Here is an 18,466-nt window from a genome sequence, read left to right on the forward strand (position 1 = left end):
TCTTCAAGCTTAGGACTTCAAAGACCGATGTCATAAATTTTATTTCTCTCAACACCCACTGACTAATCTACTGAGAAACAAGGTAGTTTACATTACTCTTTAGGAAGTTCTTTGCAGGACATCACTGCAACCACTAAGGGACAAAAGCTTAAATCTTTATCATTCTAAACTCTTTTTAAGATAAGCCTTGCTAGAATAGAGGCCCATTGAGAAAAGAGTAAGTGGGGAAACACTCCTCTCTGAAACGTATGGTAGGCATTGAATTCAAAAGCTTGTTCAGTGGCTTCATGAGGAAATGGTCTGTGTCATTTAAAGGGACTGGTTTTTGTTTGTTTGTTTTGTTTTGTTTTAAGATTTTATTTATTTATTAGAGAGAGAGAGACTGAGATCACAAGTAGGCAATGGGGCAGGGAGAAGCTGACTCCCCGCTGAGCAGAGTCTGATGCAGAGCTCAATCCCAGGACCCTGAGATCATGACCTGAGTTGAAGGCAGAGGCTTAACCCACTGAGCCACCCAGGTGCCCCTAAAGGGACTGGGGTTTTAACCAATATTTTTGTGGACAGAGTTTGGAGAAATGGTAATTGGATAAGAAACAGAATGAAATGCTGAAAAGGGAAATGTGGAAGGATAAGTAAGGGAATGGCTGAATGCCCAGAAAGCTGTAGTGCTTGAGGTAAGGGAGAGCACCAAGAGAGAAAGAAATATGCATTGTTGTGTTTGCCTATTTCTAATTTCAGCTTCAATTTCTTGATATCTAAGTATTCTGAACACTGTACATAATCTGTTCCTAAGGACGAATTCCATTCTAATAGAGTTCTAGTAGTATTTATTTATAAAAGTAATTTTCATATGTGGGAATTCCAAACCTAGAAAAAAGACATTTTAGAGGTGATTCACATCAGACTTCCTATAGAAAGTACATTCCCCTGCTGTTCAGCACCATTGAAATCACCATTAAAACTAGTAATAAAACTTTCATGTCTCCAAATATAAGACCTGTGCATGATAAGATATATGGGATTGTCATTTAAGCTCTTCTAGTACCCATGAAAAAATAAAGAGCACTGTAGTATACGTGAAGAACAACAGCTAGAGCTCTAATAAGCAAACACAGAAGGAATGGAATTAAAATATATTAAAAAAATAAGAGAATAGTAGTTAAAGATGATGAAATAGGTGAAAACTAGAGGAGCAGAAAAGAGTCATCTTGGAAAATCCTGTCATCCTGAGTCTATAATTTAAACATTTTTTCAACCCTTTTCAGTTTGCCTTCTGAGTTCATAAGTGTGGGAGAGAATTCTATGTGCTTGAAGTTCATACTGTAGTGGACAAGATGAAATCATGTGTACAACTAGGATAAATATAGCAAGAGTCTTATCTAGTAAGGGTATATAACAAAAAAGAAAAAAAAACTGATTCAAATATAACTAAATCATGTTGCATGAATCCTCGCCAACTCACTATCAAAAGCTGAAACCCGATGTAATCTGACATTGCACAAAAATTGAATTTTTATTTAAAGCAAGCAAATAGCATCTTCTGGAGGTTTGATGGAAAATTCTATATTCTAAGTATTTCAGTTTTTATCTAAATGTTACTAACTAATGAATTATATTGGAAATTGCATTGCTATTTTCTTAATATCAACAATGACTTTGAAAAATATTATATTCATGTTTAATCATTTCATGGGAAAAATAATTTCAATAGACTCATTTCTGCTACTCTCGTAAAAGAGATTTATTTTCTAAATCACAAGGAAGTAGTTTTTTTTTCCTGTAATAGAACTCCCAACTATCTTATACAGTGTATTTGCACAGTACATTTTGACTATGTGATCCTGAATTAAATAGACGCATAAGGTTATATTTACCCTGAACAATTTATTAGTAAATTATTCTATGGAACAATTTTCACAAACACATAAGAAGAACACTGTTTTATGGAATTGTAAAGTAAAGAATAATATTAAGGTGAGGAAGAAATTAGACATATATGTGTTTAAACTTCGAGAATGCATAGAAGAATGAAGGCTCTAAGCAATGGAATTTTCATTAAATTCATTTAACAAACGTTTGACTATCTGCCATGAGTAAGGCACTGTACGCAACATGTTGGGAATACAAACATGAATTAAATAGGCCCATGACCAAAAGCGATAGGCATAGTAAGATGTGACAGTTAACTTTATGTATTAACTAGGCTATGGCTAGGCTATCGGTGTTCTGTTGTTTGGGCAAGCAACAGTCAAGATGTTGCTATGAGGTTGTTTAGAGGTGATTAACACAATTGTTCTTTACAAAACAGATCATCTTCCGTAATATGAGTGGGCCTCTTCTAATAGATTAAAGGCCTTAATATTTAAGAATGAGTTTTCCCAAAGACAAAGGAATTCTTCCTAAAGATTTCCACAGAGAAATCTGCTTGTTTCCAGTCTGCCTACAGATTGCTAACTCAAGGCTTCAATATGAGTTTGTGTCTGAATTTCCGGTCTATTTGCCTCATCTGTGGATTTCAGACTCCAGACTATAGCATCCACTCTTACCTGAATTTCCTGGTGGCTGTTCTCCCCTAGGGGTTTCAGACTTGCCACCCCACCCACCATCACCTGAGACAATTTCTTGTAATACATCAAACAGAGATAGAGACAGAGATAGAGATAGATGGAGATGGGGATAAAGATAGTGACAGATATATATACAGATATTAATTCTATTGGTTCTGTTTCTCTGGAGAAAAGTTTTCTTTTTACATAATACTCAAAAATTTCCTCAGGACATTATTTTATAATTAGAAATGTAAATCTAGAAATATAACACCAGATAGCTTACACACTCTGAAATTGACATCTCTCTTGTGTTTAAACAGAAAATAAAATAGCTTCACATAAGAAATAATTATCTAGGAATAAAAAATAATGGAGCAACATGAAATAAAAGTTTACTTGCTGTAGTCTTTATTTCATATATATATGGACTATGTTAGTTACATGGGAAATATCTTTCTTTGTTGGTATTCATAGAATGTCTCTATAGTCTGCATTTAACAGTTATAAGCAGAACATACTTTTAGTTAAGTCACAATTTTCAATATTATTCCTAATGCTTTAAAAATATATATTGGTCAGCTGAAATGAATTTATCTTGCAATTTCAACATCCAAGGCAACAGAAAGGCCATAACTTAAAGAACATACATTTGCGGCACCTGGTTAGCTCAGTCAGTTAAGGGGCCAACTTTTGATTTTGGCTCAGGTCATGATCTTAGTGTCATGAGATTCAGACTCATGTTGAACTCTGCCCTCAGTGGGGAGTCTGCTTGAAGATGCTCTCCCTCTACCTCTGCCCCTCTCACCATTCATGTTGTCTCTCTCTCTCTCAAATAAATAAATCAGTCTTTAAAAAAATTAAAAAAGAAAACATTGATATTTGTTCTCAAAAGTACAAATCTGATGTTTCTTACTCTTTTTGCTTATTCTTCCATTAGAATATTAACTTTTTTGTAAATTTTTATTTTATATAATATAGGTAAGCTAACATATTCTCTTTCATTTTTGCATTATGCATTCTTAGCATAAACTCATATGTAGCATGAATATAAGATTTCCATAGGCTGTGATTTGGAAAATCGGATGCAATAAATTAGTTCTTCGTAACTATCCTGGCTTTGATACACTGTTGATGTATGCTTGCTGATAAGGGGTTCGCAGGTTGAAGGAAATGAGTGAAGACTGTTGTTGTTGGTTTGGTTTTCACTTCTTCAATTTTTAATTTTTACAGAAAATCATATATAATGTATATATGTATGTATGTAATTTCTCACTATATATAGCCAGATATATAGAGATAAATAGATATACCTAATCCTATCTAACTAATAGATAGATATACATAATTTCTACTTTAGTTGTTTTAGGAGAAGCCTATATATTCAAAAGCTTTAAAGAAAGAGGAATTCAGGACATCCCTATTGTCTAGACATATCACAGTGTCACATCGAGTTTTTCTTGTTTTTTTAGCTTTAGATTCCAAATAGTTAAATTAACTCAATGAAAGCCATCAAGAAATGTTCTGAAAAAGGACATTCTTCAACATTTGCATTGAATCAAATTACATTACATTTGTTATTACAAATAACAACTCTGGAATTGCAGAGTACTGGTTAATGGTTTAATTCCAGAGTACTGGTTAATGGTTTAATTCCAGTACTCTGGAAGAAAATTCTTTGTCTTTAAAATTTCAAATCAAATTCATGAAGTTTTGTTATGAAAAGTACGGGTTTCACAGATTATCTTATTAGTTAGTAACTGAAGTTTCAAGCTCTGTGATATGACCAACACATCTGTGTCAGCTACAAAACTGCTGGTCCTGTAAGACTCAGAGATATATTCTCCTACAAAATTGTTTCACTTTGATTCAAATCATTTTGATGCTACATTTCCTAAATTTGTGAATTAGCCCAGATTTTTCATCCATAATGCTTTTATGAAAATAGGAATGTGGTATAAAATTGTATGATTTGCTTTATCACAAGCAAATATTTATATTTTCATATACATTTATTTATTTACATACACATAGGTACTTTATTCAAGATGGTCTCAGTTATATGATTATAAGACAAAACAAAATTACATGTGCAATTTAAAATATTATCTGACTTATTAAACCATAACTTAGCAAAAATAACAATAATTCCATTCAGCAATTTATATTATAACAAATATTTTAAATTAAAATGGTTTCATTTGTTTTTATTATTTTATTTTATTTTATCTTAAAGATTTGTTTATTTATTTAAGAGACAGTGAGAGAGAGCAAATGAGCATACATCAGTGTTGGGAGGGGCAGAGGGCCTTCAAGCAGACTTCCTGTTTAGTGAAGAGCCCAGCATGGGGCTCCATCTCATGACCCATGAGATCATGACTACAAAAAACAAGAGTTGGATGCTTAGCTGACTGGGCCACCCATGCACCCCAGAATGGTTTCATTTCTTTTAAACAATCATAGACATATTAAGTTAAATTATTTCTTTTATTTCAAGTAAGAGGTTTTTTTGCTATAAAATATCTGGAGGGTAGCTGGACTATCTTATTTCACCCATATACTTTTTTTCTTCTTATTTTAGGGCATAGATTTAAGGTATAAATTGTTGTGTCTATCAATATAAAACAACAGTGGCTAGGTTGAAAATAGGACTTCAAAGTAGTAAATCTAAATAATGACATTAAATATTTATTTTATTCATATCTCATGGCCATACCAACCTTAAAAATGAGTATCAAGAGAGGGTCCATGATGAGGTCTACCAATATCTTATCTTATATTGGGTGTTTGGTGCATGTCCAAATGTGTATGGGAACACATGAATAACACAGATGATTTAATATTACATATTTTGATGTATATATGTTTATGTGGAGAGATACTTACAGTTATGATAATATAAAAATAATTATAATTTATTATTATCTTATTAAAATACAGTCTCTATATAATCTATATAATCAATACCCATTTTGTTAAATATTTTATTTTCTGAATCCTGTACCAATATTTTAGAGAAAAAAAAAATCTTTCTGGATCGGTAAGATACACATAAATAAATAAATAAACTAATGTTTTGTATATAAATCTAAAGTATTCATTTCATTGATACCTCATAAAAATGAGATGAAAAATAAAAAGAAATCTATCTTTATAAAGCAACTAACAGACCTCCAACTTCCCATCAGATTATTTGCATTCTATTTTCTTTCATTTTGTTAAAGTAACCATTGCCTACCAAAATGTAAAACATCCTAAATTAAGGAGTAGGTAAACTTACTACACTGTGTTCATCCTACATATTTCACTTCTATTGTCTTTACTTTAATTAGAACAAGTAATTAGGAATCCACAACATACCACTTTTCTTCCTCAAATATTAAACTTGCATAGAATAACAGCCCTTATACCAGTTTTAATATTCTCCTCCCCGAGCATCTCATATATGCATGGATTTCCTTGTGTTTCTGAAATGTAATTCTACTTAACAAAAACTGCCCCATAAAACTGCAAAGGAAGTTTTTAAATACTTGCCTGAAATCCAAGGAGCTTTTCACTAGGCTTAATGTGTCTCTGAAATTCACATTCTATGGGTTGTATCACTTTGATTCCATCTTCATAAAAAACATAGAACATGTTTCCAATTCCCAGACCTTAGGAATAAAAACACATTCAAAAGTTCAAAATAAAATTATCAGAAATCTTTACAACCCAAACTCAGTGTTCCTCATAATACCAGCAGGAGATCGATTTGTAAAGTTGTGTAATGTTAATAAAGCAAACCATATGAAGCCTTTACCGTACACCAAAGCAACTTTCTGATATTATGCAGATATTCTACTTTATTCTCCCTAATCTGCAATTCAGTGATTTCTTTAATATAATTCAATAAATATTTCAGATAAAAATGAAAATAATAAACTCTCTGATACATAAATTATGTCTGAGACCTTCCCCCACTTAATTTAAGTGTTGACTAAGGAATAAAAATATTTTTGAAGAATTATATTTACTGTATATATTTTTAAAGATTTTATTTATTTAACAGACAAAGATCACAAGTAGGCAGAGAGGCAGGCAGAGAGAAAGGAGGAAGCAGGCTCTATGCTGAGCAGACAGCCCAATGTGGGGCTCGATCTCAGGACGCTGGGATCATGACCTGAGCTGAAGGCAGAGGCATTAACCCACTGAGCCACCCAGGCGCCCTTATTTATTGTATATTTTTATTTGAGTTCCTTAGGAAAAATAGAATTTCACTCTTTGTATAAATATAGTTTACAAAAAGACTGTTAAAAACAAAAAGACCAAGTCCTCCAGATTTTGAAGAATATATATTTTCCAAAATAGCTTTTGTAAATATAATCCTACATAGAGGTCTTATATTTTAGTTTTATACCAACAAAGTTTAGGATCCATTTCTATACTTTAAAACTTGAATTAATTTACAGTCTTAGAAAAATATGAATGAACTATTTAAATCATACTTCTAATTTTGTTCACACTACAGATTTGGGTGTATGGTATCTTAGAAATTCATCTCACTTACTTTTTCAAGCCACATGTAATGGGTGCAGGATGGTACAAATTTGACACCTGGAATGCAATTGGTGTTAACTGATGCCTGCACATGGGTATCTTCATATATTCCACCTGTTTTCTATGTCTCTTCTGGTTCTGCTTTGTTCCAACATGGCCAGACCTAAGTGCATCCAGTGCCTTCCTTTTCTGATCTTCACTTGACCCTTTGCCCAGCTCTATTGGTTTGTACAATCATATTTGTTCAGTCTAACTATAGTATACACAATTGAATGATGGCATGTGTTCTTTAAAAGATAAGTAATGGTATTCGAATCTTGGTAGTTTGAAGAGCCAAACCATTGCTGCTTAAAAGGTTTAGATTCTGAAAATATCAATAAAAAGAAAGAATTTACTTAAATAAAAAAGATTCCCCAATTATCATTTTCATTTTGATTGATAATACCTGCAAGGTTTATTAAGTCAACCCTGAGGACCATGATAGAGGTGTACTGATTCATAAAAATATTTGATTATTCAATTTAAACCATATTTATTCTTATTAAATATGTACCTATTTAATACAAAAGTCTCCAATTTTGTCCATTGAGTCATATATCCTTCTATATTTATGATTTAGAGGGAAATGTATTTAAGCATAATTATGACTTTGTTGATGTTTATACATAGTGGTTATAATTTTCTTTTAGCACATGAAATTATTTCCATCTAATACGCTTATGCATTTTAAGTGACTCCAGATTGTTTTGACACATCTTATTGTTTTATAAATATTCTATAGTACTCATAGCTTAAAATAGGCAATCTTTATCAGTTAATTACATACTATAGTTCCAGGGAACACTACATTATGATGGAATATTCCTGAATAATAGAAGTGGCAAAAACAAATTCAAGTCATATTTTTCAAAAAATAAATTTAGGGGGTGCCTGGGTGGCTCTGGAAGCCTCTGCCTTTGGCTCAGGTCATGATCTCAGGGTCCTGGGATAGAGCTCCACATCAGGCTCGCTGATCAGCAGGGAGCCTGCTTCTCCCTCCCTCTCTGCCTGCCTCTCTGCCTAGTTGTGATCTCTCTGTCGAATAAATAAATAAAATGTTTAAAAATAAATAAATAAATAAATTTAGTAGTTGCCAGCTCTTATTAATTATCATAATTATGCATCAAGGAATATAAGTTCTATGCCCAAAGGATAAAACTTTTAAAATGTCAGTTTTTATTCAAAGTGATAAGAATCGCCAAGCTTCCATGTCAACATTAACATAGGACTCACATGTGCTACATGTCAATGACTCTCAATTTAACATTATTGGTTGTTGAAATTTGGGAACATGACCAGGTCTCAATGTGGTGCTAGTTTTCAGCTGTGCCAGTTATGCGCTATGTTTGATGATTATTACAACACTCCTAAAATTTTTAGTGAACATGACTCTCCCTCCCTTCAGCTGCTGCAAAATTTTGCTCCCCAATTAGGAATTCGAATGTGTTTGAACCTGACAAATACTCTAAGTCCAGACTGTTTGCAGTCTGGTGAAATATTTCTGCCCTTATTCAAATGGGTACTTTCATTATGTTATTTACCATAATATGTACAAACTACAGTCAGTGGGATTCCACTGCATGGTTTCACTGATGAAATTTCTGAGCTGTATTTTCCTCTAAAAAACATTTAATTCATCCAAATCACTTGTTCAAATCTGGTCTATTTTCTTACTTTTTATATGAGTTACACATTCAGCATTTTTACAAAGCATGAACTACTTTCCAGATTACAGGTTATTGAAGAAATACAGATTTCATTATGTAAGGTTTACTTTGTTTTTGAACCTCATTTTTTTCAGTGAAAATATAGTTTTTCAATGTTGATGAATAGTAATGTCAACAAAATACCATGTATAAATATATTAGGTAAAATAATAATTTTAAAATAAGTAACTATTTTTTAGTCAATGTGCTATGAATTAAAATTTTATGTCCATCCATGAGTTCCTCCTCTCTCTACCACAAGACACATGTTTACACTTTCTTTTTTGGGGGGGGGCTAGGGAGTTGTTTTTTTTTTTTAAGATTTTATTTATTCTTTTGAGAAATAGAGAAAAAACAAGCATGAACAGGGGAAGGGAAAGGGCAGAGGGAGAAGTAGGCTCCCCTCTGAGCAGGGAGCCCATAGGGGGGCCTGGATGTTGGAACCCTGGGATCAACCAAAGGCAGATACTTAACTGACTGAGCCATACAGGTACCCCTTGGCTAGAGAGATTTTTTAAATCATGTTTTCTGTGGGTTTTAGGAGCATGCATTTATGATCTGAATATATGCTACAGAAGTGCTTCTTTTTAAATTTACTGCCATATAAGATAATTACACTGGGCACAGAATAATATAAATTACCTGATAATGAAAATGTTGAAAATTAAAGACACATGTAGATTTTCATTTGGAGGATTCATTAACTTTACTTACAAACAAAATAATAATGTCTTTGTGTATGCTCACTATAACTGTTACATTCCCATGTCTGAACTTTTTTCTTCTTTTTTTAATGGGAGAATGTTACAGAGAGATAAACTCCATTCTCTGGGTTCGTACAGCTCAGAGGCCAATCATGGCTCTAGAACTGTGTTGTACCATGGGAAAGTTATTCAGTCTATATCATAATTTCCCCATCAAAAGTTTGGAGATAATAATTATACTTATATCATACAGCTATTGTAAGAATCAAATTTGATGGAGAAAGTAAAACATTTAGCAGAGTGACCAGCACATAGTACAATTTTCAAAAAATGGTACTGTCACTATTTTTATGACTGACATTATTTTTTCTTTTAAACATTAGTAGAAAAAAATGGTGTAATAGTATATAACCAGATTTTGGTTTCTGTTTCCACGTTTTCCTCAAATCTATACTGTGATATATATTGCTACATTTCAGTTTTCTATGATCTTTTTTTTCTATGATTCAGTTTTCTATTGCCACATTTCAAATTCTATGAATCCATGAGCCTGCTAAAAGATCAACTTCATGTTTATAAAAAAAAATTTAAAAAAAGATCAGTTTCATATTCTAGTAGGCAATTCTCATAGTTGATCCTTTCAGAGAGTCTGCAAAATCAAAACAATTTTTGTAATAATATTAAGATGTCATTTGCATTTTTCTTTCTCATTCTTACAAATTAGATTCTTCCAAATGTAGAGTGTACCTTTGACAGGCTACATGACATATGATGTAATGAGTGATATCACAATAATTCATTGAATAAGCATATATAGGCATCCAGCATCTTCTACTCAATCAGACATCAAAAATATTTTCAAAATACAAAACAATGTGAATCTCTTCATTTAAAAAATATATATAAACCATAAGTGACTCTTAATCTCACAAAACAAACTGAGGGTTGCTGGGGGGAGGGGGTTTGGGAGAAAGGGGTGGGATTATGGACATTGGGGAGGGTATGTGCTTTGGTGAGTGCTGTGAAGTGTGTAAACCTGGTGATTCACAGACCTGTACCCCTGGGGATAAAAATATATGTTTATAAAAAATAAAAAATTAATTAAAAAAATATATATATAGCTTTAAAACTGTGCTATTTATGGGTACTTATAAATTAATTTATTATGGTTATTTTCAATAAATTAATAAATATCTGTAATTTTTTTACTTTTATTTTGATTATGGTAAATATACGTAAACAAATAAACAAACAAATAAACAAGATCTTTAAGTTCTCAGTAATTTTGAAGAATGCAGAGGGGTTCTGAGTTCCAAAAAGTTTAATAACCATGTAGGTTTCGATCACAGTTCTCTCCTCATTCATGCATTGTATTGCCAGGATATTAAAAAAGTTCCTGGCTTCAGTTAAAAGCTTCACCACTCTCATCACAGTAAGAATCAGCAATATGTGCTGCCTCTAGTTTCTTTTTTCATCACCGGTGAAGACAGACACACGTACTTTGTCTTTTCTGGGTCGATTGTTAATCTAATGGAGTATAGTGGCTCCAGAAAGTGATCCATAATTTGTTTGTTTCTTGTAAGCTTTCTTTTTGCTTTGTTTTTCTTTCTCTACAGAGAAAGGACGCAAGCAAGAATTACTTGCAGTCTTATAAAAGGGAAATATTTCCCAGAGGATTTTCTAATCAATACTGCACTTTTAAATATGTGAAATGCTCTGAGAAAAATGTATGTAATGCACACGTCTGTCTCAATCCTTTAGCATAGTTGTTCATAAATAACAGCATATTGTGATAATACAATGATGTTATATCTTCTATTTAGCACATATATTAAATAATTTGTATTAGTGATGAAAGTCGGATAATTTCTGATTACTGGATGGACAACAGTAACAAAAGAAAGTTAATAATATATTTTGTGGTGATGTTTGTCTTCCTCTGATCTAAATTGCTATTGATTTAAGATTTAAGTTGTGGTCAAGAGCAAAGTATAATCATATGATGCAGTGATTTGGTAATCAATTGAAGATAATTCAATAAATTTTAGTCTTATAAAGTCCTTTATTAGTTGATTTTATTCTTTTCACTTTTAAGGGATCGAAACTCACTTTTTTTGTGAAATCTGGAAAAAAAATCTCTTTTTCTAGCTAAAGAAAACTGTAGGCAAAAGTAGATAAACAATCCATATTGCGTTTCTCATCTTGAATAATTTAGCAGAGGAAATATTGTTGGTTAGTGAATATCCCCATGTTTTGTATCTTTATCTTTAGAACAAAAACTTCTTTACACACAAAGTAACATCATTCCACTGCACCTCAATAAGATCTTTACATTATGTTCAACTAAAATAAAACTTACTATTTCATTCTTGCTAGAAAGTGAATGGTTGTCTCAAGCTCTTTACTAGCCACTATTAATCCAGAAATTGGGTACTATTTGCCTGGTCAGAGTGATATTACCGAAAACCAGTCCTTTTGAGTCAATATACCATTTCCTGAACTTCCAAAGATATGCTGAAAAAGCTGAATGCAGATCTGCATTGTTAATTTCACATTTAACAAATAAATAAATTAATAAATAAATCCATTAATAAATAAATAAATAATTAACAAATTTAACAAATTTAGCAAAGGTTATAACATAATATTTGTGCTATATAATTAATGTTAGATGGAATCATATATAAAATTATATATGTATTCATATGTGTGTGTATGTATGTATGCATCTATAGATCTAGCATGTATATATACATATTTATGTGCATGTATATATACACATACCTGCAAATCTGTATCTCTTGCCAGATCACAATTTTGATTTGAAAATTGTTTTAATGGAAGGATATAGAAAACTAAAAATGTTAGGTTGATGTTATTATTTAAAGCAATGAGGGCAGACCGGCTAATGAAAATACTGAGAACTTGATTACAATTTAATTGGCATCATACACTGACCATTAGAAGTCATGGTCTCTACCTCTCCAGAATGCTATAACTTTCTAAGTTTGATGCATTCAGAAGCCTACGCTCTGAAAATTTCTTTTTTTATTTTAAATAACTCATCAATATTACTGTGAGACAGTAATCTGGTCCCGAGAACTTCAGCATTATTTTTCTCTAAAAATAAGTTTATGAGAAACTTATGGAACTCACAAAGCTGCTATATATTAGTCCTAACCTCCCTTGCAATGTAGAATAGTCTGGCCAATGAAATGTGAATAATTTCAGGATGAAGAAGTTAAAAGATGACCTGCTTGCCATATCCCCTTTCCCCCACTTTGATGAAATTATAGATCACGAAGTTAATCAGATTATGGTTTAATATGTACGTCTTGTTTTAAGATTTCCCTGCCATTTCTACTTGCATTTTGTATTGGTAAGTGTAAATGAGCCTGACTAATATAATGTTTACCTCAATCATTTCTATATTTTCACGTGAATAGATTTGTAAATATTTACAAAGAATAGAAGGGGCATTCAATTTTTATAAACACAGAATTTTTTTTTTTTGGCTTTCGAATCATTAGTCATAACCATCCAGTTTTTCCCAAAATAGTCTTTATTCAATATTGATCCTAAAGATATTCATCAAAATAATTCCATGTTATAACAAATTTAGGAAATGTTATGCTATATAGTGAACCATCTTACATCTCTCCTTGGAACTGAATTTAGCATATTTAAAAGTTAAGATTAATTCATCAGTGAGTAAAATGGCTTAAAGTTCTTTAATTTGGTGTTTTTCTAAATCAAAACATGTGTGATTGAGTTAGACCATATAGTATATTCCTTAACTGTTGTCCACTAAATAAACTTTAAGAGTATTTTGTTAGATTATATTTTATTACAAGATTAAAAAAATATTGTAGAAGGAAATCAAATAGTGGATCTTTTAATGTGTATTTTCAACTCTTTAGTAAAATTAGTTATCAGTAAGAATGATTAAGATTTTAACTTACTAAATCAAAATTTTCTTTAAGGAAGATATTCCTATCTTTATAATTCCAGTATTTTCAAAGTGCTTTACATTTAAAAGCTCTTTAAAATATTTGCCAATAAATAAGTGACATGTTTCCTTTCTTAACAATGTCTTTCCACACGCCTGCAAACCACAATGATGACTAGAAAAGAACTGGAAGAACCCAGAGAAGTAGAGGACGCTGTGTTTCAAGCTTAAAAATCCATATGATTCCTAAGATAATACATATTAAATTCAGTAACATCAATTTAGATTACAAAATCCTGGCTAAGCTAGATAGATTCTAATGCTCATGTTTAAAAAATAATTTTTCAGTTAAACAGAATTTTATGGTTTTAATACTTGCATATAAATACAATGGCATTATAAGAGGTTTGTAATTTTTAACTCTATTTCCAAGATTTATCTTAGAATGTCTGAGATTGGGATGCCATGCTGGGATAAATTTCTCTTGGACATGGTTAAGAGTGAAGCATGCAAACAGAAAACGTTATTATGGCAGAGATAAAAGTAGATCTTGGAATTATGCAGTTCATCCTTGTTATTATTCAGTCTTTAAAAAAAAAAAGTAAAGGTAAAAAATTTTTGGAAACCCTAGTTAGCTATTAGTTTAATTACTTTTTATGAAATAATTGTATACACTGTTAAGATTTAGTGATTCCTCAAGCAGCTCTATTATCTCTGGCTACCATTACTATTATTATATGTAGTCATTTCTAATTGTAATGCCTCACCAATAAGTGTGGCATTGTAAAAAAAATAATTTACAGATGCCTATGAATCTAAATCAGGCATATTGTTTTCTCAAGTATATTATGTTAAATCTTGTTTATTCTAAGAAACAACAAAGGACTCTGATGATAATTGCACATGAAATAAAAGATTTAAAAACTTTACCCAAAGACATTCATTATATATGTCTTAAACTTATCTACAAAAAATACTAAATAATGATTATTTCTCAAGGACATATTCTCTGTCAAACAAAGTTATGGAGAGTAAGCAAATCATTAATTAATGGAGATGATAAAGAATAATTATCGAGAGTACACATGTTGAAAAAACTAACAAAATAAAATATTAAATAGATAAAAATGGTTTCATGTAATGAATCTCAGGGTGATTCTAATTAATCTGGAGATCTCATATTTTTAAAGATAGCCTGAATAATATAATATTATTATTACATATTAAACTTGTACAATAATGTTCATAGTTATTATTAGTCAAATTACAAGAAAGCATTGTTTTACATGCTTTAAGGACATTTGCATATCACAATTTTATAAGGAGAGTGCCAGCTGCATTTTAAGCAATGTATTAGAAAATTCTGGCTCAGAGAAGTAAAACAACGTATCTAATTTTTATCAACAATTAGCCAGCAAAGCCAGATCTGTGCTACCTGGTCTCTGATTACTTGGGTTTTTGTTCCTCCCATTACAATAGCATGAAAAATCAATTTTTAAAATGAACAGAGATATATTTGTTTGATCTGAAGAGGGAAGAGAGTGTAAAGAAATGTTGTTTAACAGCTATATTAATGCTAGTTTTGCAATGACTACATCTGTACGTTCAAATGTGAAATATCTAGGTGGACTAAAATGAGAAGGCATAGCACTGGGGTGGCTCAATGGGTTAAAGCCTCTCCTTTTGGCTTGGGTCATGATCCCAGGGTCCTGGGATTGAGCCCCGCATCGGGCTCTCTGCTCTGCAGGGAGACTGCTTCCCTTCCTCTCTCTCTGCCTGCCTCTCTGCCTACTAGTGATCTCTATCTGTAAAATAAATAAATAAAATCTTTAAAAAAATAATAAAATGAGAAAGCACAGTCATATCAGAACGTCTTTAGTAAACCAGACTTTGAAGAAGCCTATACAAAGGATTTCAGAAGCAACCGATACCAAGGGGAGAAATGGTAGTGTGCCTCATCATTGAGAACAAAACTGGGATGCCTCAATTCTCAAATTACTTGAAGCTTATGAGACAGGACCCTCACAGGTGGCAGTGACTCCAGTTGATATGGGAAACTGTAATCAGGGAAGAAAAAGTTTATCTAGGATGGATTATGAGGCAATATTTTGATCCCTGCTTACCAGAACAGTAATGGTGACTTATTACATTTTACTTCTAAAAATTTATCTAAAGTATGTGAGTGCCTGGTGAAACACATCCTCCCCTGTCTTTACAAATAAGAAAAATAATAATTATAATAAATGGAAGTGGATACTGTTTATAGAATGTAGTCTATATTTAAGGAACTGGTAGCAGCCCTACTGAGTATTAACGACTATCCTTATTTTTAAGATAACCAAATTGAGACATAAAGAGGCCTTAGTTATAGTATATGGTGGTGGAGACTAGATTTGAAACTAAGTCCTTCAAGTTTACAACCCATTTTCTTAAATAATTTATTAAGTTCCCTTGATAAGGCAATGATTTTTAAAGTTTTTTTTTCCCCTAATCTAAATCAAGGTCTATTATGGAAGTTATGTTTAAGTTTGCTTTTATTTCTTTGACTTAATTTTAAATTCTTAAAAACATTTCAATATATTATAATGTACTTTACTGATTATACATCAATAATAAATCAAACTGATAAAAAGGTAGTAAATATATCTAATGGTATCAGGTTTAAAAAGGAATATCAATTTACAATCAAACAAAAATATTGAGTCAACATAAAAATTAATAAGATGATTATTAAAACTGATATTCAACAAATCCACTAAAATTAGGCAAAATAATCACAATAGAAAAATAATGGAATTTAGTACCTTCTTCTCTCCATAATATGTTAGCTACTGCAGCATGTTAAAGGAAAAGGAGAGAAAGAAAAGTGAGTAAATAGAGCTTCAATTGCATAATAATATAAATAAGTATTAAAGAGGTCACAATCTCTAGGATAGAACATGTACATAAAAGTGGTGATGGTGAATTCAACAGACTACTTTGAAACAGCAAAATTCTGGTACTAGCTAATAATGCTCTTTTCATTTCTTAAAATTGTCAATTATTAGGAATAAAGGTTTTTGTTAATAAAGAACATTTTATGCATCACTGGAAAGAATGGGATATTTAGTTTATGTTATTAAAATACATCTTTAGAACAAACACTAGTAGTTAAAACTATTTATTTAAGACAGTATAGTTAAAAGTTGTTAACTAAAAAGAACTTTAAATTCTCAGTAATCACAATATGTAATATTCTTATACAATATGCAATATTCCTGAGCAAGAAGATTTGTTTAAATAAAGGATTTTGAACACAGACATAACTTATTTTTAAGTAATATATGTTTTCATTTTTTAAACCAGACAATGAAACATCTAAATATATCTTGTGTAGTTCAATGCACAATAATGATTCCTATTAAATTGATTCTGGACAATGGGTATATTAAATACTACATAGAGATTAAATCAATAGAGTTAAAATATTGAGATAGAAATAAAGTAAAAAATACCAATTAGAAATATTCTCAGAGAAGTGTCTGCCTCCATTACTAATTCAAATTCACCCAAATTCTGTTTTCAAAGCAAAATAATATATCAAGAGAAAGTGTAACTGAGGGGCACCTGGGTGGCTCAGTGGTTTAAAGCCTCTGCCTTCGGCTCAGGTCATGATCCCAGGGTCCTGGGATCAAGCCCTGCATCGGGCTCTCTGCTCCATGGGGAGCCGGCTTCCTCCTCTCTCTCTCTCTGCCTGCCTCTCCACCTACTTGTAATCTCTGTCTGTCAAATAAATAAGTAAAATCTTTAAAAAAAAAAAAAAAAAGAAAGTGTAACTGATACAAAAGCTCATCTAAGTATACCCTGAATATTTTAACCATATTAAAGCACAATCATTTTTTTTTTAACTGAACCCCTGATGAATGAAGCAGAGCCAAGTCTATAGTCCAAAGTTCCTAGATGGAGGCTGAAGGCCCATGTATCCAGTTTCAAAACCTGTTAAACATTTAAAAAAATTTTTTTTTTGTAAAGTGACATTCATCCCTTCAAAACATTTTGTGGTGCTGTTCTTGTTGTCTACAGTGTTCTTGAAATGAATATGAAAATGATAGATCCTATTTGCAAGGAAAGGACACAGACCTCAGTTATCAGCAGTTAACCTCAGTCTGGAAGTAGATGATCCTGTTCCTAAAGTTTCATCAGAATGTAAGTGCCTATGTCATTCACTTCATCTCATCACAGGAGCATTTTATCATCTCACATCATCACAAGAATAAAGGTAAGTACAGTACAATGAGAGAGAGTATATTCACATAACTTTTATTATAGCATATTATTATAATTATTTTTATTAGTTATTATGGTCAATATTTTATGGTGCCTAATTTATAAAATAAAATTTATCATAGGTATGTATGTATAAGAAAAAAAACAGCATATATGGAGTGTAGTACATAAATAGTTTCATGCATCCACTGGGCGTCTTGGAACATATTCTCCGCCTGAGGGGGAACTACTATATTCAGAGAAATTTAAGTAATTGAGTATGTCTGAGAGCAAAACTGATAGAAGATGGGGTCAGAGAATTTTTCCATGAGCAGATTAAGAAAGTCTTTTTTACACAATGCAGAAGAAAGTAAATTTTCCTCTGTAGGTTCAGGAAAGGTTGGGTCATGACTTCTTTCTCTCTCTCTCTCTCTCTTTTTTTTTTTTCTTTGTTTTCTGTTTTATTAAAAAAAAAAAAAAAGAAATGCAACAAATATATGTTTCCTCATATCTTCATTCATTTGCTTAGGGAGTACTGATTGAGTGATCTACCATGTGTCAGACATTGCATTCAGTGATACAATACACAGATTATGTAGGTCCATTCTCTCTGTTAATAAAGTTTATATTCTAATTGAGGAAAAAAAATATTATTCACCACACGACAGAGAAAAATTTTTAAATTACACATTTAATGGGTTATAAAAGAGAGGAACAGTACTAGGAATGCTTTTAGCAGGT

General features: G+C 31.5%; 1 protein-coding gene across 1 annotated transcript in view; it reads right to left on the minus strand.

Moving 5' to 3' along the window:
* Positions 1–18,466, minus strand: part of FSTL5 (follistatin like 5) — a gene marked incomplete at its 5' end in the record, with an annotated part of 202,288 nt that overhangs the window by 100,400 nt on the left and 83,422 nt on the right. Inside the window, 2 exons of the mRNA XM_045088262.1 lie at positions 6,081–6,199; positions 16,285–16,311. Coding sequence (XP_044944197.1) covers positions 6,081–6,199; positions 16,285–16,311 — 146 coding nt within the window. The remainder of the gene's footprint in view (positions 1–6,080; positions 6,200–16,284; positions 16,312–18,466) is intronic.

Source organism: Mustela putorius, unplaced genomic scaffold (assembly GCF_011764305.1).
Source record: "Mustela putorius furo isolate JIRA1106 unplaced genomic scaffold, ASM1176430v1.1 tig00000056_pilon_pilon_pilon, whole genome shotgun sequence".
NCBI classification, from domain to species: domain Eukaryota; kingdom Metazoa; phylum Chordata; class Mammalia; order Carnivora; family Mustelidae; genus Mustela; species Mustela putorius.